This window comes from Papaver somniferum, chromosome 2 (assembly GCF_003573695.1).
Source record: "Papaver somniferum cultivar HN1 chromosome 2, ASM357369v1, whole genome shotgun sequence".
NCBI lineage: Eukaryota > Viridiplantae > Streptophyta > Magnoliopsida > Ranunculales > Papaveraceae > Papaver > Papaver somniferum.
Window position 1 is genome coordinate 69,850,544 of NC_039359.1, and position 24,164 is coordinate 69,874,707.

Below are 24,164 nucleotides of genomic sequence, written 5' to 3' on the forward strand. Positions count from 1 at the left end.
TAGCAACTATTAGTTGTGGGTGAGATCACCTAAGGGAATCAAGTGCACAGTATCCTGCTGGGATCATAGGCGTAGGGAGTACAACTGTACCTTGGATCAGTGGGAGACTAATTGGGGTTCAACTACAGTCCAGTCCGAAGTTATCTTGGAGTAGGCTAGTGTCTGTAGCGGCTTAATACAGTGTATGTTCAGTCTGGACTAGCTCCCGGGGGTTTTCTGCATTTGCGGTTTCCTCATTAAAAAAATTCTGGTGTCTGTGTTATTTTTATTTCCGCATTATATTGTTCTATCTTTATAATTGAAATAATACAGGTTGTTCGTTTAGATCATCAATTAGAATATCCAACCTTAGGTTGTTTATTTTCATTGACTGATCCTTGGATATTGGTCTTTGGTACCATCCAAGTTATTCCTTGTATTTGATTAAGACTCGCTGATTTTATTAGCTCGAGTAAATCAAATCAAGAGAGAGATATAAACTCGTTGATATACTTTTAATTGATTGAGTCTTTTTGATTCTCTTAAAAGTTTATTCGAGTTTGTCCATATAGATTGCTAAGCGAAATATTGGGTGGTATTGTTAGACCCCCTCTTTTTTATACACTATCTCAGAGTGTTCGGCAGTAAGTGCTACATTCTAAAGGATCGTGAAAAGAAAGGGAAATTTGATGCGAAAAGTGATGAAGGTATTTTTCTTGGCTATGCTTCTGATAGTCGTGGTTTCCGAGTGTTCAATCTCAGAACTCAAGTTATGATGGAATTTGCTAATGTTATCACTGATGATATTAGTAATTTTAATGATATTTCTCCTGCTGAATTGCCTCCAACCTAGACAACTGAGAAAGTCAAAGAAATCCTAGAATCTGTTGAAGTTATTCCAACTGTTATTGATCCTGATTTTTCTAGTGACGAGGAGAAGAGCACTGATCAGGTTGCTGTTGTTGAACAAGCAAGTGTCCCCTCACGACACCTATGGGTTCAAAGGAATCATGATCCCAACAGTATCATTGGAGGAAGAGATTTTACTACAAAGAAGTGTTTTAAAAACCGGACCGGACGGTCCGACCGGTAAACCAGTGAACTAGTTTAAAAAATTAGTTGGGTCACCAATGACTCAGTAATCTGTTAAAAACCCATTGAACTGGGTGACCCGGATGATACAACCGGTGAACCAGTTGACCTAGCTGGTTTTTATCTGGTTCACCCGGTTGCTTTCCATCAAAAATTCTAACCGGCGAGTACAATTTTTTTTTTACCATTAAATCGAAATTCTTCATTATTCATAAATCGCTGTTATGATTTATTTTTCTCGAATTGTAATTGGAAGACATATTATGATTTAACGAATCAGATCTAGTATGCATAGATCTGTTTGTTTACAACTAAGAACTCCAAAAGAAAAAGGGTACATATAGATTAACCTTGAAGAAATACAGATACGTTGAATCGACGAAGGAAAGAAACAATGGCAGTTTCCTTCCGACCATCTTAGTATGTCAAGAGAGATGGTGAGAATGTGAAAAAGAAAAGAAAATATAGTAAGAAAGAATTTGTGGAAGTAGTTATGGGGGTGAATAGGAAAAGGGTGAATAGAGAATATTAGTGTTTTCCCTTCATCTCCTTACACTTAGTACATAATTATATATGCCTGACTTCCTAATTGTTAGATGAGGTTACTAGTCCTATTATTTAAAGAGTATTATATATTGACCCAGTGACCCCGGTTGAACCACTGGTTAAACCAGTTGACCTTGACCCAGTAATTTTTCCGGTTCGATGTCCGGTCCGGTTTTTAAAACAAGAGGACAACTTCAAAAAAATATTTTGGTTGTTATCTTTCACAAGTAGAACCAAGAAATATTGAAGAAGCTCTTAGTGATCTTGTATGGGTGAATGAAATGCATGAAGAGTTAAATAAATTTCAAAGACAAGATGTATGAGAGCTTGTACCTTGTCCTTCCAATGTCAATATTGTTGGTACTAAATGTATATTTAATAACAAGTCTGATGAGTTCGGCACCATTGTCAGGAACAAAGCAAGAGTTGTCTCTCAAGAATATTCACAAATCGAAGGAATCAACTTTGATGAAACCTTTGCTCCTGTGGCACGCCTTGAGTCAATTAGATTGTTATTAGCTCATGCTTGTTTTCTTAAGGTTAAGCTGTTTCAAATGGACATTAAATCCGCTTTCCTAAATGGAAAATTAAAGGAAGAGGTCTATGTCGCTCAACCTAAGGGATTTGAAAATCATGACTTTCCCGATCATGTACTTAAGCTCAACAAGGCATTGTACGAATTAAAGCAAGCACCTCGTGCCTGGTTTGAAAAACTAACTACTTCCATTCTTATGAAAGGTTTTTCAAGAGGTGGAGCTGATAAAACATTGTTTACCAAATGGAATGGGAATGATGTTGTAATTGCTCAAGTTTATGTAGATGATATCATCTGCGGATCAACATCGGAGAAACTCGCAAAAGATTTTCAAGTTTATCTTGGCAAGGAGTTTGAAATGAGCAATGTTGGTGAATTAAAATTCTTTCTGGCAAGGATGGAATTTGCTTATCACAAGAAAAATCTGCTAAAAATCTTATTTCAAGATTTGGGATTGATACCTCAACTTCAAAACTGACTCCTATGCCTACCACGGGTAAACTACATAGAGATGAGAAAAGAGTAAATGTGGATCAAAAACTTTATCGATCTATCATTGGAAGTCTTTTGTATCTCACTGCCACGAGACCTGACATTGCGTTTAGTGCTGGTTGTTGTGCTAGGTTTCAGGAAAATCTAAAGGAATCTCATCTTGCTGCCACAAAGAGGATCATATGCTACATCAATCACACTGTCGGGTATGGTCTTTCTTACACTTTTGATACTAATACTGATCTTACTTCCTATTCATACGTGTTGTAGTTTTGAAAGTGGTAGTAAAAGTTCGTTGCTCGGACTTGATTTAAAAATAAAAATATATACACAATATTTGTCACAATGGGCGAGAGGTACTGGGACTAGGATTCCGCCAATTTCATTTCTTAAGGTTCAAATCATAATTCTTTTATCAATAATAGCTCAAAAAATATATTAAATATATCGATTCTAATTTATTGCCAAAGATTGATTCTCAAAATATTAGGTGTAAATGTTAAGCATGGGACATCAAATCATCTAAGCTAAGCATGACCCATCAAATCAAATCACAACTAATTAATTTAAATCATAATTTCAAAATGCAAAAGTCATGAAAAGAATTAAATATAATTACCCAAGTGTGAAATAAGGCTTCCTCCATTGCCCCAGTGTTTGGATTTAGCTTCTCATATTAATCATAATCTCAAAATACATGTATGTTGCTCAAAAGTTGATTAAAATGATAAAAATGAGTAAAACAGTGAATGTACGACCCACAGGAGGCGTCACAAAAAGAACGATAAGAGACAGGTGATGCTGATATTTAGACTGCTGCGACCCACGGTTGTGCGTCTTAGACACTGGTGATAAACGACTGCCATCACGAGTCCGTTCTTCGTGTTCTTGGTGTTCTTCATCAGTAGCAGCAGCAGCAACAGAGTTTCATCAACTCTTGATTTCTGCTTCTCTGGACCTCCTCTAGACCCCAAACTCTCGACAGCCTCTTCCCAATGACCGATACTTGTATTTATAGTGTTTTGGAGCAAGAAATCCGACCATTGATTGCGTATATTTTCTCTTTAATTCGATTATTCTTTGCTGCCCAAAAATGAGGATACTTACCATTTATAGAATTTCCACACGTTAACTCGCTCCCAAAACGCTCCAAATTAGTTTCTTCATGCCTCAGAAGCTTTCCCGCACCTCCACATCACTCCATGCACAGCAGAAACACACTTGAGTTCGCTTACAGTGCGTGTTGCTCTGTTTTGGTTTGGTGAATCGAACCAAGAATTTTAGCCAAAATTGACCGATTCCGTCACCCATACTGTGTTCCTCAACCTATATCACATCTCTATACCAAAATTCAGCCATTTAATCGACCTACCACTACTTCATTTCTTCGATCGAAAATTCTCCTGTGCTGTGAAAATTTTTCCCGCCAAAATCGATATTCAAATGAAGAAGAGGGGTGTCCCCCTATCCTGTCTTGGTGTCCCCTTAGTAATTTGGGCTGAAATAGTAATTCTTGGGTTGAAATAATAATTTTTCTGGTTTCCTCCGGGACATTTCTGGGACGTTTCCGGTACATTTCTGGGGCGCCTTTAGTACTTTTCTCCGGGGTGTAAATCATCACTTTTTGAGCAACTCTTTCCATACAAGGGTATTTTCTCCAAAAACACCTAAACAAACATAAAAACACCATAATGAGAACAAATGGGTACTAATAAAATACATAAAAGAGATCAAAATAGACACATAAATGCGTCTATCAAATACCCCCAAACTTATTATTTGCTAGTCCTCGAGCAAATTTTATTCTTGAAAAGTGACCGAGTTAATCTCGGGTGGGTTTATCAGAGGTGTACCCACAAAAACCAATACTCCAGACCCTAGCTATCTACGAAAAATCTTGGAAAGCACTAAAGAACCTCCTTGGTTGGCATACTTATTAATTACAGGAGGAAGTACCCTGACGCGAAATTCCAATTGCTGTATACGAGTTTGCACTCAAGCATACTAAAATTCATATAAGTGACAGAGCTCTACTTAGATAGTTTCACGATGGACATCATACTCGGAGTCATACTAATCACATGAAAAGATTAAGAAGATGGAAAAAGAAAAATGTAGATGGTTGAAAAGCGAACGGTGTTTCCCATATCTGTCTGAAGGCCTCTGCCAAGATGAACCTAACCTAAATGACTGAGATACCGGTCTGACTAATATTAACACACTGGCATATACAAGGGAACCAGTGGTCAATAACTTAAATCTAGATCAACAAACTGGCAAATACAAGGGAACCAGCAGTTGACTACACATAACAATAACCTTTTTTTTTTTTAACTTAACGACATGAATAGATCTTTTTGATCCAAGCGCATGCTTCTTGTCAGCAGATTACACGATAGTTCCCACCGGTCCTGCATTCCACGCTTGCTTAGGCGACGGAAACAGGGAGAACACCCGCATATTGTTATCCAAGTGTTAATACTTATTCTGATTGGTCTAACTGGTCCGGTCTAAATTTTTTTTTTTTTTTGAAAAGGTAACTCAGTCACTCTATTTCACCCTAGCAAAGGTAACAACTTGAATCGTGTGCCCCACCAAATCACTTGAAATAAAAGAAAAAAATAGAAAGTGAAAAGGACTCGACGAGATATGGCGAAACTATCATGTTATTTCTAACACCTGAGCTTTGTGCTTTTATGAATAGACTCTATAGATGTTTCCATCTAGTCAGATTGGTTCCTCAGCTCCTAAAACAAAAATGTTTCCATCCACTTAGATTGGTTAGTGATATCCTTAATAGGCGTAAATTTCTAGGCTCTGGAGTTTATTTATTGTAACTTAAAACTAACAAAAAGTTTCTTCCCCACCCCCAAACTTAAATCTAACATTGTCCTCAATGTTCTAAAGATAAAATTAAAAGCATGAACAAGGAGAAACTGTTACCACTTGAAGAAAAAGAGTTAAGGAAAGATATTACCATGTTGCATGATATTGGGTTACCTCCCAAGAAGTGCTAAGTTTAAAGTCTTCAGCCAGACTTAGAAAAGGATTGGTCAACTCGAACCATAAAGTAACAGTCGAAATAACTGTGGGTCTTCAAAACCAAAAAGAGCTGACCATGGGAAACTGCAGTGAACCAAGAAAATGGACAAGAAAAGCATGCCCTTACCTAGTTTCCTGAAAACTATCGCTAATTGCGGTTCAGGTTCAGGTTCTATGAAAGGGTCTAAATAGAAAATTTTCATTGGTTGCGTTTCTTCATAGGTTGGATCCAAATTATTAGGTCCTAGAGTCTGGAAAAACTCAAATAAGAACTTGGAATCACAAAGTAATAACCTAAATAATTGTGGATCCTCTAAGTCAATCAGATATGACTTGCATAGTTGACCACAGTGAGAGTAGTGGTCATTCTTAGGAAAATGTGTCCATTCTATTAACCTAAAGTACTTAGGCTTAGTCTAAGAACTTAATATTCGACACATTTGGAATATAAACGTTCCCACAGTTGGAAGAAAACTATTTGGTGGGAAAACAAAGTCAATCTGGGTATCATAGCCTGGGCAAACCACATCAACCATAGGATGGGTTTCTAATAACTGAACTCCTTCATGGACATCATTAGGCTCGGGAAAACGAGTATGAAGGTAATCTTGTAAAATGGTCGAGGCACAGATATCAAGTCCTAAGTGTGGGGACTTTCTGAGAGTTAAAGGTAAGGCACTAGGGAAGTGATAATCACCCCCAAACTTAGAGTTTTCAGTGTCTCTAGATAGACCAGTAACAATCTCCCTAATTTCTGGATCATTAGATTCTTGAAAATGGTCAATTGATTCTTTTCATTTATTATCAGGTAGTGCATCTTTACTCATCTCTACGGGTCTATCTTCTTTTTCCAAGACTATTGTTTCTAAGTCGCTAGACTCTAAAACAGTATTTTCGAAATGAACCCGTTCCTCTAAACCACTATTGGCTCCGTAATCAAAAGGAAAAACTACATCGTCTAAAACGGTGGTATCCCTAATCAAATCCTCGTCCTTTTGAATAGGTGAATAATCATAAAAATTATTTGGATTTGAACTAGAAATAATATAATCATTATAAAGCTCAATTGGATTAATAGATTCCTGATCACTATGCCTACATATTTCAGATTCTTCATTATTACTATCCTCATCATCATAATAGTACAAAGATGATTGGATCTTATCTAAATAAGTAGTGTCTTTTATTCTAACCTCGTCCTCTAGATTGGGAAAATATTCACTATTGATATCAAGGGTAGAATTGGAAACACTATTTTGGAAATTTAGATTATTTCGAGCAGCATTAGCTAACTGTTCATTTTCTTCCTCTAAACGTGCTTGAATTTCACTGAGCGTAACACTTATACGTTCACAAGTCTCATTGAATATCTTAGACCGTTGCGTACTCTCTTCTCTTGAACTAACTGCACGTTCATACTCCCTTCGAATTTGTTGGTAGGTTTCTTCTAGAGATTGAACAGGTTTAGAAATGTCATAATCAGGACTAGTTTTTATGTAATTTTCCAAAAACGCATGACTAGTACTATAATATTCCTGATTTTCTTGCTCGTAAGACCAATTCGTGTGTGGATAGTAATTGGGCTCACTATGGTATGAACCATAACCTTGAAAAGGTTGGTGTTCCCAACTACTATTCCCACCATGGTCATAAAACTGATGATGTCCATATTCAAATTCAGGTCGATACTCATTGTATTGGCTTCTATCATACCAGTTCGACATTCTTAATTGCAAGGGAATTCTACACAACCACAAACAAGGCCGACTCGACTCCACCAAAACAAACCTAAAGATTTCTAGCAAACAAAAAGCATGATGGCTCCACTTAGATTGTTTCTAGACCAGCTTCTTTCTTTCGAAAGGGAATTCGTTGCAATTTGAGCAAACCCCTCTGGAATCAATCCGAGTCAAAGTAAGTTGAATTGAGTCGAGGGAAGCTCAGTGGAGCTTTGATACCCAAGGCCTCACCGCTATCACAAGGCGGCGCAGTCACGCATTCAACTCACAGAAACCATCATGAACTTTGGAGTGTGCTTAAAGAGCAACCAATATTTTTCGAACGAGTTTCCTATTAAGCTCGTTACCCTATCGGTCTCGTTCTATTCCAAATTTTAAAGCTTGGGTTCGCGTTAGGTTTCGTTTTCCTAAGGCGGGCAAGAAGGGAGCGGTGATGAAATCCGAACCCTTATCTTGTTTAGGCCAGGCCTTGCCCTTTACTAGGAAAATAAAGACAGTCTGGTTCGTCCTCAAACAATTATCACCTTAAGGCAGACAGTAACCCGCTTGCAGGAGATTCGCGGGTGTTTCGATTGGACTTACCTCCCGTACCAGACGGGCGATGAACCGTTGTCGTCGACTCGGGCCACGACTCCTATGCCGTGTGCGAACCCGAGGGGCCGAGACGATATAGTAATCGTCGTCCTTCCCTGCACACAGTTTATATAATAATTTTTTTTTTTTAATAATAATACCCTTCCGTAGGGTTAAAAAAAACAAAGTCCAATTATTTAAAGTCCAAAGTCCAAAATAAATAAATAAAAAATTACAGTTTTCCTCACACACTTTAAAAAAAATTACAAATTAAAAATTAAATCCTAAAGTTGTCCTTTTTTTTCTTCTCTTTTCGCTTTTCGCTTTAAGATTTTTCCTCTCCAAGTCCTTAGTTTTCACTTTGAACCTGCAAAATAAAGACAAAAAAAAACGTAGAAAGGAACAAACAATTCTAAAAAAATAAATAATAAACCTAAAAAAAATAAATCAATCTATATACAAGTCCGCGTCGGTGGCGCCATTTTGTTGTAGTTTTGAAAGTGGTAGTAAAAGTTCGTTGCTCGGACTTGTAAAGATTTAAAAATAAAAATATATACACAATATTTGTCACAATGGGCGAGAGGTACTGGGACTAAGATTCTGCCAATTTCATTTCTTAAGGTTCAAATCATAATTCTTTTATCAATAATAGCTCAAAAAATATGTTAAATATATCGATTCTAATTTATTGCCAAGATTGATTCTCAAAATATTAGGTGTAAATGTTAAGCATGGGACATCAAATCATCTAAGCTAAGCATGACCCATCAAATCAAATCACAACTAATTAATTTAAATCATAATTTCAATTAAAATTAATGCAAAAGTCATGAAAAGAATTAAATATAATTACCCAAGTGTGAAATAAGGCTTCCTCCATTGCCCCAGTGTTTGGATTTAGCTTCTCATATTAATCATAATCTCAAAATACATGTATGTTGCTCAAAAGTTGATTAAAATGATAAAAATAAGTAAAACAGTGAATGTACGACCCACAGGAGGCGTCACAAAAAGAACGATAAGAGACAGGTGCTGCTGATATTTAGATTGCGCTGCGACCCACGGTTGTGCGTCTTAGACACTGGTGATAAACGAATGCCATCGCGAGTCCGTTCTTCGTGTTCTTGGTGTTTTTCATCAGCAGCAGCAGCAGCAACAGAGTTTCATCAACTCTTGATTTGTGCTTCTCTGGACCTCCTCTAGACCCCAAACTCTCGACAGCCTCTTCCCAATGACCGATACTTGTATTTATAGTGTTTTGGAGCAAGAAATTCGACCATTGATTGCGTATATTTTCTCTTTAATTCGATTATTCTTTGCTGCCCAAAAATGAGAATACTTACCATTTATAGAATTTCCACAAGTTAACTCGCTCCCAAAACGCTCCAAATTAGTTTCTTCATGCCTCAGAAGCTTTCCCGCACCTCCACATCACTCCATGCACAGCAGAAACACACTTGAGTTCGCTTACAGTGCGTGTTGCTCTGTTTTGGTTTGGTGAATCGAACCAGGAATTTTAGCCAAAATTGACCGGTTCCGTCACCCATACTGTGTTCCTGAACCTATATCACATCTCTATACCAAAATTCAGCCATTTAATCGACCTACCACTACTTCATTTCTTCGATCGAAAATTCTCCTGTGCTGTGAAAATTTTTCCCGCCAAAATCGATATTCAAATGAAGAAGAGGGGTGTCCCCCTATCCTGTCTTGGTGTCCCCTTAGTAATTTGGGATGAAATAGTAATTCTTGGGTTGAAATAGTAATTTTTCTGGTTTCCTCCGGGACATTTCTGAGACGTTTCCGGTACATTTCTGGGGCGCCTTTAGTACTTTTCTCCGGGGTGTAAATCATCACTTTTTGAGCAACTCTTTCCATACAAGGGTATTTTCTCCAAAAACACCTAAACAAACATAAAAACACCATAATGAGAACAAATGGGTACTAATAAAATACATAAAAGAGATCAAAATAGACACATAAATGCGTCTATCAATACGTTGATTGGGAAGGATGTGTAGAAGACAGAAATTCTACTATATAGGGATAAATCTTGTAGCTTGGCATAGAAAAAAAAAACAAAATTCACAATCTCTCTCAACATGTGAAGTATAATACATTGCTGCCGAATCATGTTGTACTCAACTCCTATGGATGAAACAAATGCTTGTTGACTATGGAATTGATTCCGGAAAAATGAAGATATTTTGTGATAACTCAAGTGCGATTTGCATCACTGAGAATCATGTTGAGCACTCAAGGATTAAGCACATAGACATAAGGTACCATTTTATTCGAGATCTTTATGAAAATGGTATCATTACTATGGAGTTTGTGCCTTCTGAACAACAATTGGCTGATATTCTTACCAAACCGTTAGACACCGCCATTTTTCAGCACCTATGGAAGTCTATTTGTGTTGTTCTAGTTCATTAGTTTTTTCATAACTCTTGCCCCAACTTTTATCTTGATCTAATTGGGCAATTGAGTTTGGAATTCCTTGAGTAGTCTTGCTTCATGTTTGCATTTGTTTCTTGTAGAAGTTTTTGTCAAGTATCCTAGTGTTCATCAGAAATCCTTCTTTTCTTGTAAAATCAAGGTCGCCTTTGTTGTTCTTTCGGGAATGACATTTTATGGGGGAGAATTATTTTGAACTTGTGCTTAATTTCCATATCTTTGTGGGGAGTGCGGCTGTGGAATATTTTAGGGGTTATCTCGTATCTTTATAAACTCCTTGATGAATGCATTTATCTTCGGCTATATGATTGCATATAAGTTTGTTGGTATGTTATTCGCTTTTGGTCATGAAGTATCTCTATAAAAATTTCATTAGGATCCCACTAATTTTCGTATCTTTGCCAATTTTATTGACAAAAAGGGGGAGAATTAATGTATAGTTCATACTACAAATACATATGGTTTTCGGATCATTATGTAAGGGGCAGTGGTTTTCATGTTGAGATAAAGTATTTACTAAGGGGGAATGATAAATATCACCTTAATATTGTTGTCAAAGTTGTGATACAATTAAACTATGATGATGTGTAATAATACTATGACACCGTATAACAATGATTGAGAGCATTTGTTTTCTCATTGTTATCGCTACGGATCCTCAACAACGATGATACTAAACTTACCACCTTTGGAATCATTGGAGTACTTGGAAGTGAGGGAGATTTCGAGTCGTGTTGAGGATGCCAAGGAGATCAAGCATTTGGATGAGAAGATACAACTTTTATCATTTTTGTAATCCATATGTATTGATAGTTTTGTCACTAAAATTGACAAAGAGGGAGATTGTTAGAGCATTGCTCGGTCGAACTCGCATACGTTGCTATCTCAAGCATGTTTGTCAATCTTAGTGATCAAAACTATAAGTCTTGATTTCTAGCCTATTTATAGATGTCTCGGACTAGGACATAGTTTGTGTAGTTGAGCTTAGACTTCACAATGTTTATCATTTGAAGACGAAGAACTACTAAGGAGAGCTTGTGGAACTTCATCGACAAAAGGCATATGGAGACTTAAACTCATCTATCATTAGGAAAGTCTATTTCTACTCTATCTCCTATATTGAGACATAAGTTGTATTTACGATATAGTTTTCTATTATACACATTTGACATTTCGAGATGAGTTTATCTTGCTTACGTATTTCTCGAAATTTGTGTTGGCAAGCTTTCGCTTTAGCCACGTTCATCTTTACTCGTGACAAAAGTCATGTTGACATATCAATCACTTGAAAATTGATTTGATGAAAAATAGTTTGTGAATAATAATTATATAACATCCACTAAGAATGTTCCAATGATTGAGATGAAGAGTTGAGATTATGTAACCATCTCTGGATATAAGCATATATAGTGTGTTCGCACATTAGTGTATAAATCTATAAACCGGGAGCCAAGTGTATGCATATGTGTGTATACGAAATTGGTGAAGGAGACAGGTTAAGTATGTGTACCTGTACGCATACTGGCGGAAGTTTTCCAACCGAAAATTTGTGTGAGTTTGGTTTTGACGAACTCTTAACTAGTCACTTTAAGTATGCGTACCCGTACGCATACTGGCGGATTTCCAACCGAAAAATTCTACTGAGTTTGGAAACTAAACAAATTCAAATTCGGTTGTTTAAGTACGCGTACTTAAGCTGGTTGCTTTATCAAACGGTCAGTTCATGAACTTAAAATATTTAAATCATAAGGAATGAAATGTTTGCGAACCGTGGCTATAATGTTAATGATTGATTCAAGTTAATCAAACCGATTTTGTTAATATGCAATTGAACAACTCTTCAACTAGTTTAATTTAAAGTCATTTTAACTAGTTGTGGTTAAGATGAATAAGGTTGATATGAGAGTAATCATATGGCTAACCTCGGTTAACTATGTGAGAACCAACATGATGTACACGTTTGGGTGCGGTTACATAAACCCAAGTGAGGGTAAATTTCATTTGTATGTAACAAGCTAAGTTCGATCTAACGGTTGAAAGATATTATCTTGGTTGAATCAGGTTTTTCATCTAACAGTGATTATTGAATGCTTTGTTACCAAGGTAACTTGGATTTTAAACCCTGATAAAACTATATAAAGAAGAACTCTAGAATTTGGGAAACCTAATCCCCACACCTCCTGTGTGATATTAGTTGCATAGTTAGAGTCGATTCTCCTCTAACCTTAGGTTTCTTATTGAAACCCTGTAGGTTAACGACTTAAAGACTTCATAGGGATTTTGAATCCAGACCGAACTACTTCTCTTGTAATTTAGTGATCTGATTGTGTTGTTTTTATCGTCCGAGTACAATTGCAAAATTGGCTTGAGATTTATATCTCCGATAGTCAAGATAAAAAGTAATCACAAACTTCTTTGTCTCATCGTTTGTGATTCCACAATATCTTGTTTCGCTATTCGATTAAGATGATTGTGAGGTGATTGATAATACTATGTTGTCCTTCGGGAATATAAGACCGGTTTATCAATTGGTTCATGTTCACCTTGATATATCAAAAGACGGAACAAAAACTCTTGAGTATTTCTGTGGGAGAAAGATTTATTCAATCCTATAGACTTTTCTGTGTGAGACAGATTTGTTTATCAAGTCTTCGACTTTGGGTCGTAGCAACTCTTGGTTGTGGGTGAGATCAGCTAAGGGAATAAAGTGCGTAGTATCCTGCTGGGATCAAGACGTAAGGAGCGCAACTGTACCTTGAATAAGTGTCAGATTAATTATGGTTCAACTACAGTCCAGTCCGAAGTTAATTGGTAGTAGGATAGTGTCTGTAGCGGCTTAATACAGTGTGGTGTTCAATCTGGACTATGTCTCGGGGGTTTTCAGCATTTGCAGTTTCCTCGTTAACAAAATTCTGGTGTCTGTGTTATTTATTTTCCGAATTATATTTTGTTATATAATTGAAATATCACAGGTTGTGCGTTAAGATCAATCAATTAATATATACAACCTTTGGTTGTTGATTTACATTGATTGACACTTGAAAATTGGTCTTTGGTACCGTTCAAGTAACTCCTATCATATTCAATCGGGATCGCAGATTTCTATTTGCTGATTGCGGATTGAATTAAGAGTTAGAGATATTACACTCTTTGATATACTTTATTCTACATTGAGTCTGACTGTCTAGTTAATTCTCTGGAAAGTATATTGGAGTAAGTCCTCTCAGATTGCCTAACGAATTTTTGGGTACCCTCGTCATTTTAGTTAATTTCCTAATTGCTAAGAATTTTTTTCAGAAGATTGATTCTCACCTTATGAGATTTTGGTGGGGAGAGGACCCGAAGTAAGATAAAAGAAAGATTCATCTTTTGGCTCAGGAAAATATCTGCAAAACAAAAAGGGAAGGGGGGATAGGTTTTAGAAACAGTGAAATAAACAATCTAGACATGATGGAAACAAGTGTTTGGAGACTTGTGGAAAATCCAAACTCTCTATGGATTTCTCAAAGCACAGTACTATGCTAATTCAGATATTTTGCATGCTAAATTTCCAGATTCTGCTTCTTGGGCATGGAAAATGTATTTACAAGACAATGGAAAAAATAAGCCATTTATTTCATGGGTGGTTGGAGAAGGAAATTTCATAGATCTTTGGTGTGAAAATTGGATACCTAAAAGGAGTTGCCACACCAAAGGATAATACTACCCTTGATCATAATCTGAAAGTATTTGATCTCATCAATCAACAGACTAGGACATGGAATGCAGCTAAATTGCGTGAAGCCTTTGATCAATATTTTGTAGAGAAGATTGAAGATATTCATCTGACTATTATTCCTACTAGAGATAGAAAGATGTCAATGCAAAAGATGGTAGATTTTCTATTAAAGTTGCATATCATAGCCTATCATTAAGAGGAGACATTCTAAATTCTGACCTATGGCTCAATTTTTGGGCTGTTAAATTACCATGAAGAGTTAAACTATTTGTGTGGAAAGCATTTAAAGGAGATTTACCAGTAAATCTAATTTTGCATCAGAGAATCAATACATCATATTTTATTTCCCCTAGATGCAAAATGAAATAAGAAACAATCATGCACTCCTTAATCTTATGTTCAAAACTTAATCCAGTATTTAATGTTATGAATCAAAAATTTCAGAATTTTACCTGTATTGGATGCGTAAGATATTGGTTGCAGTTGAATCCATATAGACATGGTTCTTCATGAGTTGAAGCTTTCTCAGAAATTGCTTGCATAATGTGGTAAGTCTGGTCCAGCAGAAATTCGATTGTCCATGGAGGAAAGATTGAAAAACCAACTTCAATTCTAGCATGAGAAAATGTGATGTTACCGATAAAGGAAAATCAAGGTAGTCAATATCGGTTGTACAAACCGAAATTACAGGTTTTATCAGATATCAGAAAATACCTATACGGTATCAAAAATATTGGTGATACAAAGACGGAATCATATTATCGGTTGTACATGCCGGTAAATACCGATATATCTTGTACACCGATAATATCGGTTTCATGAATAAATTTTTCATCAACATGCATCTAGTCTTTACAGACAAGTACAATATCAATTGGAAAAGGTAAAAATCCATAATATATTTATAATATGTAACATCAATGACTATATGGTAGGATATAAGATGGAAACCATATTTCAATTGCAAGGCAGGGAAATATAAAAGATAAATATAAAGGATAATAAAAAAGATTAACTGGCATAATGGAACAACAATCACAACGCTGGCTATTAAACCACCTTTTATTTTGGAAATTTGAAACATTTGCATGATTCTTATATTTTTTATTATGGTTTTATAATTATTTAAAATTATATATTAAATGATGCATCACTGATAAAAACCGATATTATCTTTTGTATAAGTGTATCGGACTCGGCCGATACGATACCGACGCGACATTACCTACCTTGAGGAAAATCTATCACGACTTCAAAAGATTTCTGCAATCACCCAAATATCTGAGATTTCAGATTGGATATCTCCGTCAATGGATTGGATCAAATAAATTACGATGGGGATTGGAACATTGATTCAGTGCATGGAGGAGGAAGTTTGTTATTAGAAATCATAGATACCAATTCATATTGGCATAAGCGATCTATATTTCATGTGGTTCTGTAGAAGAGGCAGAGATACAAACAATCAAAGAAGCCTTGAAAAAAGCTTGGGAAAGAAAAGACCAACAAGTGGTAATCGAAAGTAATGATGTTGAAGGAATTATAAAGAAGATGATCACTTTTGTTAACCGCACCAGTAATGGGGGCAAAAATTTATTTGCAATCGAACAAATCTGATTTAGTTATGCTTCACCTGAGATCATTGCCTAAGATTATTACGGTTTTTTATTTTAAGATTCACTTTGCATCGTTTTCCAACAATTTAAACCCTCCACGAAGGAAAGTGATTATGTAACTTGTTTTTATCTTTTAGATGAGCCGAGAAAACCTTGACTAATCAATTTACAAAAAAAAATAAGCAAACACTCCTTCTCTTGTCTTGTCAATTTTTGGAAATGCAAAATACTAGTGTATATGTTAGGCTCTTTAACGAGCGAAAGCAAGTGTCTTCTTTGAACTGACTAGTGATCTAGAATTTTATCTGATTTCAAGTCAAATAAAATGAAGACAATGGTGATTTTTGTTGGAAAAAATTATGGAAAATGCAAGTAATTCCAAGGATTAGATTTCTTATTTGAAAATTAATCCAAAAGTATCCCCCAATTGCAAATAGACTAGCAACTTATATTTCGGTAACATGGGAAAACTGTGTAATATACAACTCCCAGACCCAAGAGACTGAACAACATATTTTCAGATTTTGTCCTTTCACAAGATCTATATGGTTTGGTTATTCTATGGAAGCGGTTAATTTTTAGATTTGCACATACTTGAAATGTACTTGGGTAGAAAGATGGATTTCAGACTCAATGTATACGCAATTTACAGAAAAATTGCAATTATCGTCTGGTTCATATGAAACATAAATGTTCAGCGGTATTTGAAAAAATAGAACCGGATACAACTAGCCTTATTGTAAAAATTACGAATTTTATCAAATCTCGCCCAATAAATGACATATTACCAGTTAAACATCTCCAGAAGGAAAAAACAACTAAACCTCTATGGCTAGAGGAAAACATATTATCTAGTGTTCCATAGCAAAAGACTGCAAATTACTTGTGGATACAGTTATATGAAAAGGGGTGGGTATTGACTAGCAGAAAATACTATTGAAGAAACTATTTCAACTTTAGAAAAACTTCACAAGCACAAATCAAATATATACGCAAAGACCACAATATAGCAACAGACTCAATATCAAAGGAAACAAGAATCAGAAGTTTTCAACATATATCAACTCACTTGTAGCAACGTGTTCAAAAATCTAGTAATAATTTCAAATGCTTTAAATAAAAAATAAATTATAAACCTGTTGTATTATATTTCTTAATTAACCTTTCGATAAAATGAAAAATTGTCAAATAAAATCTGAAGATGAAAGCTTTTTCATTATATTTATTCAACCTTCGCCTCTCAACTACCATACACTAGAAAGCTAATAAATGAGGGTTGAAATGTCACCAATACTCTCATTTAATTCATTTCTTATCTAAATTTGTTTTTTTTCTTCTTTAAGTTTTCAAGCATTTCAAATCCTTTATTCTTAGGTTTTTAAGCATTGAAAGATAAACTGATATGTTCAAGCTGCAATATCGACACAACATTTTAATTAGGTATGATATCTATTGTGACACGGTCGATAACAAAATACTTACGTTAAACAATCTTACCTAGTTAGTTTTGGGCCTATGCATTTTATTTGGGACTTATCAAATTTTGTTCACATCCAATGACTAGGATATGGGGTGTCTTATTTGAGCAAAAATACCAAACCTCTACTTATCCCTAACTTTAATTACTACATAATAGAAATTTCTTTAAATTTTCATCACTTTTCTTTAGACAACAAAAAGAAGTTAAAATCATAAGCAACAAACACTTTTCATTTTCAACAAATCTTATCAAGTCCTTAAAATCTACTTTTATTCCAACTTAAAAAAAAAAAATTTCATTTACATCCTCTGATTTATTTAAGGTAATTCTCCATCAATCCTATCTATCAATATCCTCGTTTTTCATTGATTTACACATCTAAAATTCGATTTTTGCGATTCAAATTTTTGAAAACTACCCAGAATATAGATTCATCATATCTATCGATTCAGACCCCACCGTGCTATGCGGAAATAAGACCACCAATAGCCTTTGTGCATGTATCGTTCCTCGTGTCCATAAAAATCTTGCAGTAGAATCGGTGCATAAAATGCATTCACAAATGCTGATTTTGTTGATGTTAAACTAGTGACATGGAAAAGTTCTCCTCACGTTGCTCATTACAGGAAATACCCAGATGATTATAAGAGTGCTGTTGTCGAATTGCTCGAGAAGGCCGCATTAGTACATTCTAGAAAGCTCGGAAAACTTGAAGGAGGCAGAGCAGGAATAGAAAGGAACCATGTGGGGGTATCTGAATCAATCTGTAATCTTCAGAACGCCACAGCAACGTCATCTGAAAGCTCCCTAGCACAATTCTTTGCTTAGCACATGTTTTTGCTTGCTATGTTACATTTACCTTCATCTGGAAGGATTTCAGAAACAAGAATGTGAACGAGATAAATCTGGTCCAGGTGGGTTGCAAATATGAGTATGGCCACATGCATGCGCATCATTGAAGATATCATCGAAATCATAGGCCAGGTGAGTCACAACATAACTATGGCATGCCATCCCCCCGGCAAAGACGAGCTACTCAGATCTCATCGGAACTATACTATATTCCCATTACTAAGTTGCACTAGACAGTTGTTTCTACTTATCAACTTTCAATTTTCACATATTGATTCAAATGTTAGGTATTTCATGTCTTTTTACTAAAGTTGATGTATCATTCATTTTCAAATGTAAGACATTCATTTTCGAGAACAGTACAATTATTGTGGAATACTAGTGGGAAGCAATAAATCACTTCAGTTGCTATGCACTCGAGTTCTGAATAAAATATAAAGAGAGGTACTAGCTGGGAAGATAGATAGTTCAATAATATTTGCTTCTGCCTGTTATACTTTTTGCCCTCTTTTACTTTCTTCATTCTGGTTTTCGGCAAGTAATAACTGCAAACTTAATTATATCCTTCTGGAATCCTTCGATCATCAATGGCATTGCAAATGCGCCTTTTATGGTTTTCCAACCTAATTCAAACACAAAATGAAAAAGAAAAGTCTGTAAAAAAAGAAAATGATATTGTAGTTGCGCACATCTAAATGTATCATGATAGTTTCACTTGCTCAGTTACCAGTTCGCAATAGGGAAGTTAGTCCTTTCCATGTTAAGGCAGAACGGATTACCGCTGGCCAGAATGGTGCAACATATTCTGACCAATCCTCTGACTTGATGTCCTGCAGATTATAAATATTAGATACTCGATGAAAATTCATGCCTCTACGAAGAATCTATATTACAGTACTCAAACAGAGAATGCATTACCTGCATTGAGAGGGACTGGAGTAATTCAACATACTCGGCAGTAGAACACCAGGCAGGAAGGTAATAAGCATCACAAATCTTATCCAAAAGTTGTTTCTCTTGGGGCTTCAATGATTGTTCAGTGGGAAGAAGATCTCTATGACACCATGTTACAATTATTATAGTGGCTCCAGGAGATGCAACCCGCACCAACTCGTTCACAAACTGATCAAATTAGTTTAAGTATCAATTAAGAAATGAGAAGACAACCAACGCAAACAATACCACATATGGGAAAGACATTATAAATTGTCCTAGATTTTTATAAATTGGTTGTTTAAGTATGGTTTTTTTTTTCCCAGTTCTATCTTACTATTCACACATATAGGTTCGTCTTTCTAAAACAGTTTTTTGCAAGTTTAGGGACAGACCAAAATATACAGCGAGTAAAGAGGTTAACTATATAAGGATGCTCAGCACAGAACAAATGGCTGGACCACATCCTGCTTGTACATGTAAGCGAGAAGAAAATTGAGAAGCCTTAGATATTCCTTCTAAGAGATATCCTACTATTTTGACCAGAGAGAGAGAGAGAGAGAGAGATGTGACAGTTTCACTGTGGAAATCATCGAAAAGTTGTAAAGTGGCAGGATCAGTGACGGAGAATGGAAGCGTGGAGCATAGAAATTCGGGAAGAAAACGGCTAGAAAAAAGGGATAAACAAGTGCAACTCATAGTCAGGAAGGGTACCTTGGCTTTGTCAGGCATGTGTTCTCCACTCTCCATGGACCAAACAAGATCAAACTGTCCATCTTGAAATGGTTGCTCGAGTGCGTCTGCAACTTGAAATGATACCTGCCCACAACACCAGTAACCACAATTAACAACCATATGTAATAATTCCCGGTATAACATCATTTTGGTAGTCAATCGAAATGTTTTTCTAATTGGATTGCTTTGTTTGTACAGATACGTACATACATCTAGTGAAGCTTGTTAAATTCTCAATTAAGAAAATGTAGCATAAAAAGTTCGACATACTTTATCTCCCAAACCTTGTGCATTTGCAAGAGCTTGTGCTCTTTCAGCTTGAATTGGACTCAAAGTAATGCCTTTGCATTCAGCTCCATATTTTTTCGATAAGTATCTCGAACTACCACCAATTCCACACCCAACATCTACTATACTTTTGGGCTTGTTCGATGAATCATCTGACATATAAAAAATCAATTTTTAATGCTTATCTACAATAAAAAAAGAAAAAGAAATCACAGTTAAAAATTATTTCATTCAATTGTCTATTTCATCTCCCTTACGCCATTAAAACTACACAAATGCCAAAAGATGATAGCAAGCGTCTGGCTGGATGTGGATGGAAATTTAGCTCATGCTATTGAAAATACTGATATTGTGGATTGGATTAAAATAAATTTGCTACTAACGTTCATACTAATCCTGACAATGATCTGGTCATTCTTAAGTCTACCATAATTCTTAGGCACTTGTGGAGAGAAAGATGCTCTATTGTTTTTGATAATGCCGGTCAATACAACTGATATAGTGAGAAGAACTCAAAACTTTTTCTCAGATTGGTTACATTCAATAGAAATCAGGACTTCAGTCAATAGTGCACCTGGAAATACCAGGACTTATTAGTGGAATCCTCCTCCTAAATCCTACATGGAAATAAATTTTGATGCACCATTTATGAAGGGAACTGCTAACAGAGCTGTGACTAACTGCTCATGATTGTGCAGGTACAAGCTACGGAGCTAGATGCTTCACATCACAAGCTCTTAGACCCAGAATAAGCACAAGCAGAAAAGGCTTTACAGGATGCAGTGGAGTCTTGAGTGGAACTTTCAAATGGTGGAATTTGCACTTGATGAAAGGAGATGCGGTGAATGAACCACTAGAAATCAAAGATAGCTTAGAACTCTTAAAGACTTTGCAGGTTAATTAATCATGTTCAAAGTGATGCAAACAACTATGTTGCACATCAACTAGCTCAAGCATCAGTACCCTCTAACAACATACTACTAGTTCGCAGGGAGGTACATCTAATATGTACGAAAGTCCGAGGAGGGTTTTCAAATTATCCGATTCATGATCACGAGCGTGTACAGAATAATAATCAAATAAAAGGATCATAAAAGAATAAAAAACAGGGCAGAGTGGGACCCACCATTATAACGAAATCTAATCATTTTTCCTTAAAATAATAAACCAATCCGAAATTTCTCAAATCATTTCCCCAATCTTTTTATTTTTTTCAAGAACTTAATGATTCAGATGAAAATTCGTGGAAGTAATCCTAATCCTTGAAATTTAAGTTATCAATCTATCGATGGATGCATCAAAAATTAGATTATACAGGAATCAAATTTAACCAGAAAATGAGGATAAGGTACTGTAGAGAGTGAGAGGAGGAAGAAGAAGAAAGAGTACCTGAAAGACCAGCGAATTTGAGAGTTTCTTCAATCATACGAATCTGAGCAGATCGATGATCAGAAATCGAAGCAGTAACATTAGGATCATAAAATCCATGATGCATATGATCTCCCCAGATATTCTCCCATAAACCTGAAGATTCATCATAAAATTCTGCTATTCCTTTCTGTAACCAACCTTTTTCTTTTCCATTATTATTATCCATTCCCCTCTTCTCTTCACTACTCACAGTTGCTGATGCTCTGATTATCAAACCAGCTCCTCTTCTTCTACTATTACTCTTTTTTACGTCTGATGAGATTCTGACTCTTGTTACTGGTAATACTAATAGACTCTTGTTTCTATAGCTCCGTTCGCACGTGGAAATGTAACTCAGTGATGACGATTCACAGAGACTGTTCATTTTTTTTTTTATGATACAGTAATTTTATCTCTCACTCTCTCTAATGGAGTCTTGGGAGCTGGGAATCCAGTGACAAGAAACCAGTATTCAATGGAATAATTAATCCCTTATTTATTTGCATCTTTTTCTGTAAAAAAGTTTGAATTATTATTAGTATATTGGTATTTTGTAATTGACGGTTATAACCCTAAAGAAAAAGTAGGTCGATTTACCCCACAAAGGGCGTTTCCTATAGAGAAAGATAACAGAAAACAGTTGGTCTTGTCTATTGCAGTCTGTGTGACCACTCTGGGAAGCTGGGTGGAGTTAGACCAGGCCGTTTGTACGTTTAGATGGCGAAAGAGCTCGAAGTTTTGATTGATCGGTGGAATGTTCATGAGTTTCCTCTTTTCATGAGCATCGATGCAAAATAAATATTATATGCCCATGTTGATTTTTCTGTTCCTACGGAAATCTACTTTACAGCACTAAAATGAAAATTTTATGATAATTACGGAGTTTGTTTCTTTTTTAAACTGCTTGTATATCCTTGTGTAAAAATTTGAATACCAAAAGGAAACCAAAAATAGTTGTAAAAATGATTATATCATACTAATCTTCTCAACTTCCTCGGAGTTTTCATTTCTCTCGTTGTACGACTCCTTCTCGCTCTTCTATGTCTGGATCTCCCTTAGTATATGGGGCTTTCGTTTTACTTTTGCACTCTTTTCCGTTTACTAACGACTATTTTTGGCCTTATTTTTTCGCCGGAATCGGATGAAACACCAGCAGTTTTTTCCCGAATTATGAAAACTCATGGCAACTCAATTACTAAACCCTCTTAGACAATCACATTCATCACTAGAAACACTAGAATCACTAAAAGAAACGGCAACAACATCACCAATGACATCATCATCAAAGCTTTTAACACTTTCCAAATCACTAGAAAAATATCACCCAAAACAAGCTCTGGTTCATTAAATTCAGAGTTGGTCACCCAAATAACATATCCATATGGCCCAATCTCACTTTTCACCTCCTTAATTACAAAGGTAAGCAATTTTTGAAAGTTATTAATCTGTTTCTTTCTATGAAAACATTAAAATACAAGATGATCATTTTTACCGTAGTGAGAACAAAATTTCAAGGTATCAGATGATACACTTAGATCATGACTTAGATCAGCTAAAAAGTGATCCTTTGAGGTAATTCTAATTCCAAAGCACTTGGCATAACCAAAACCGTTTGGTGCCATTATTTATATCATATGTGAATACAGGTATAATGGAACATTTCAAACACATATTTATTAGGTCTCATTGTATTTGCCTGGTCCGATACCAACTAAAAACGCGGGGGTAAAATACACCATCAACATTTTCGTTCGGCAACTTGTATAGACAAAACCTAATACAATATCAAGCAGATCAAATTAATGACCTTTGACAATATGTATACAATATCTACTCTCAGCCAGTGTGTATAAGATAATAAGTCTGTGAACTTAATTGTTAAAAAGAGTACTTGGACGACCTCAAATATCAATACTTTAGATCAATCTATTTGTATCCAAATAATACAATCGGAATTCTGCCAAGTAATTAAACTTGTTATATATCTTTCAAGATACAAATTCTACAAGAAATGATCTCGTAAGCGATTCCAATTAAGCAGACGAATCTACTTAGATTAAATATGTACAAACTTGTGTAAATCCAATTATAAATGTAAACAATATAATGCGGGAAAGAAAAAACACAAGATATCAGAAATTTTGTTAACGAGGAAAAAAGAACTCGGGACCTTGTCCAGATTGAACATCACACTATATTAATTAAGCCGCTACAAAAACTAGCCTACTATCAGATTTCGGACTGAAACGTAGTTGAGAACGAATCAACCCTCCAAGCGAACCGCGCTCCTTACGTCTCTTGAACCTCGCAAGGTTCTACGCACTTGATTCTCTTAGCTAACTCCTTTACATCCTAAGAGTTTTTTCATGCGTAATGAAGACTTTTGGTACCAATCTTCCTCTAACAGATACGCCTGTTTAATCGAGAGATCAAGGTGTGGAAATCTGTTAGCAATAAACAAGCTAGCAAACCTCACAAATTCAGAACTTATGACTCCCAAAGAGAATCTTAGATTATTAACCACCTCTCAAGAACAATCTTCAAAAAACCGATTATCAGATATCAATTTTGAGGAATCACAAAGTCTGAGAGGAAGAGGACTTTGCGATTTCTATCTATCTTGCCTGAAAGAGATTACGAAAACCTTGATAACAGAAAAACAAGATCGGGATACACG

General features: G+C 35.7%; 1 protein-coding gene across 1 annotated transcript; it reads right to left on the bottom strand.

Annotated features, from left to right (window-relative positions):
• Positions 1–18,365: 18,365 nt before the first annotated feature.
• On the bottom strand, positions 18,366–21,984 carry LOC113347964 (probable tocopherol O-methyltransferase, chloroplastic). The gene is made up of 6 exons (XM_026591655.1): positions 21,467–21,984; positions 20,060–20,229; positions 19,769–19,873; positions 19,040–19,243; positions 18,849–18,951; positions 18,366–18,744 (listed from the first exon to the last, which is right to left on the bottom strand). Exons 1-6 carry the CDS (start codon positions 21,870–21,872, stop codon positions 18,641–18,643), a joined length of 1,092 nt encoding a protein of 363 aa, XP_026447440.1. The 5' UTR covers positions 21,873–21,984; the 3' UTR covers positions 18,366–18,640.
• Between the last annotated feature and the right edge of the window lie 2,180 nt (positions 21,985–24,164).

What these genes read in the sequence shown, in the direction of transcription:
- LOC113347964 (XM_026591655.1), bottom strand. Translation starts at nt 21,872, where the DNA reads ATGAACAGTCTCTGTGAATCGTCATCACTGAGTTACATTTCCACGTGC. An exon ending in CAAATTCGCTGGTCTTTCAG is followed by an intron (nt 20,230 to 21,466) that starts GTACTCTTTCTT and finishes TTTATATGTCAG; the next exon opens with ATGATTCATCGAACAAGCCC. An exon ending in ACATGCCTGACAAAGCCAAG is followed by an intron (nt 19,244 to 19,768) that starts GTACCCTTCCTG and finishes TAATTTGATCAG; the next exon opens with TTTGTGAACGAGTTGGTGCG.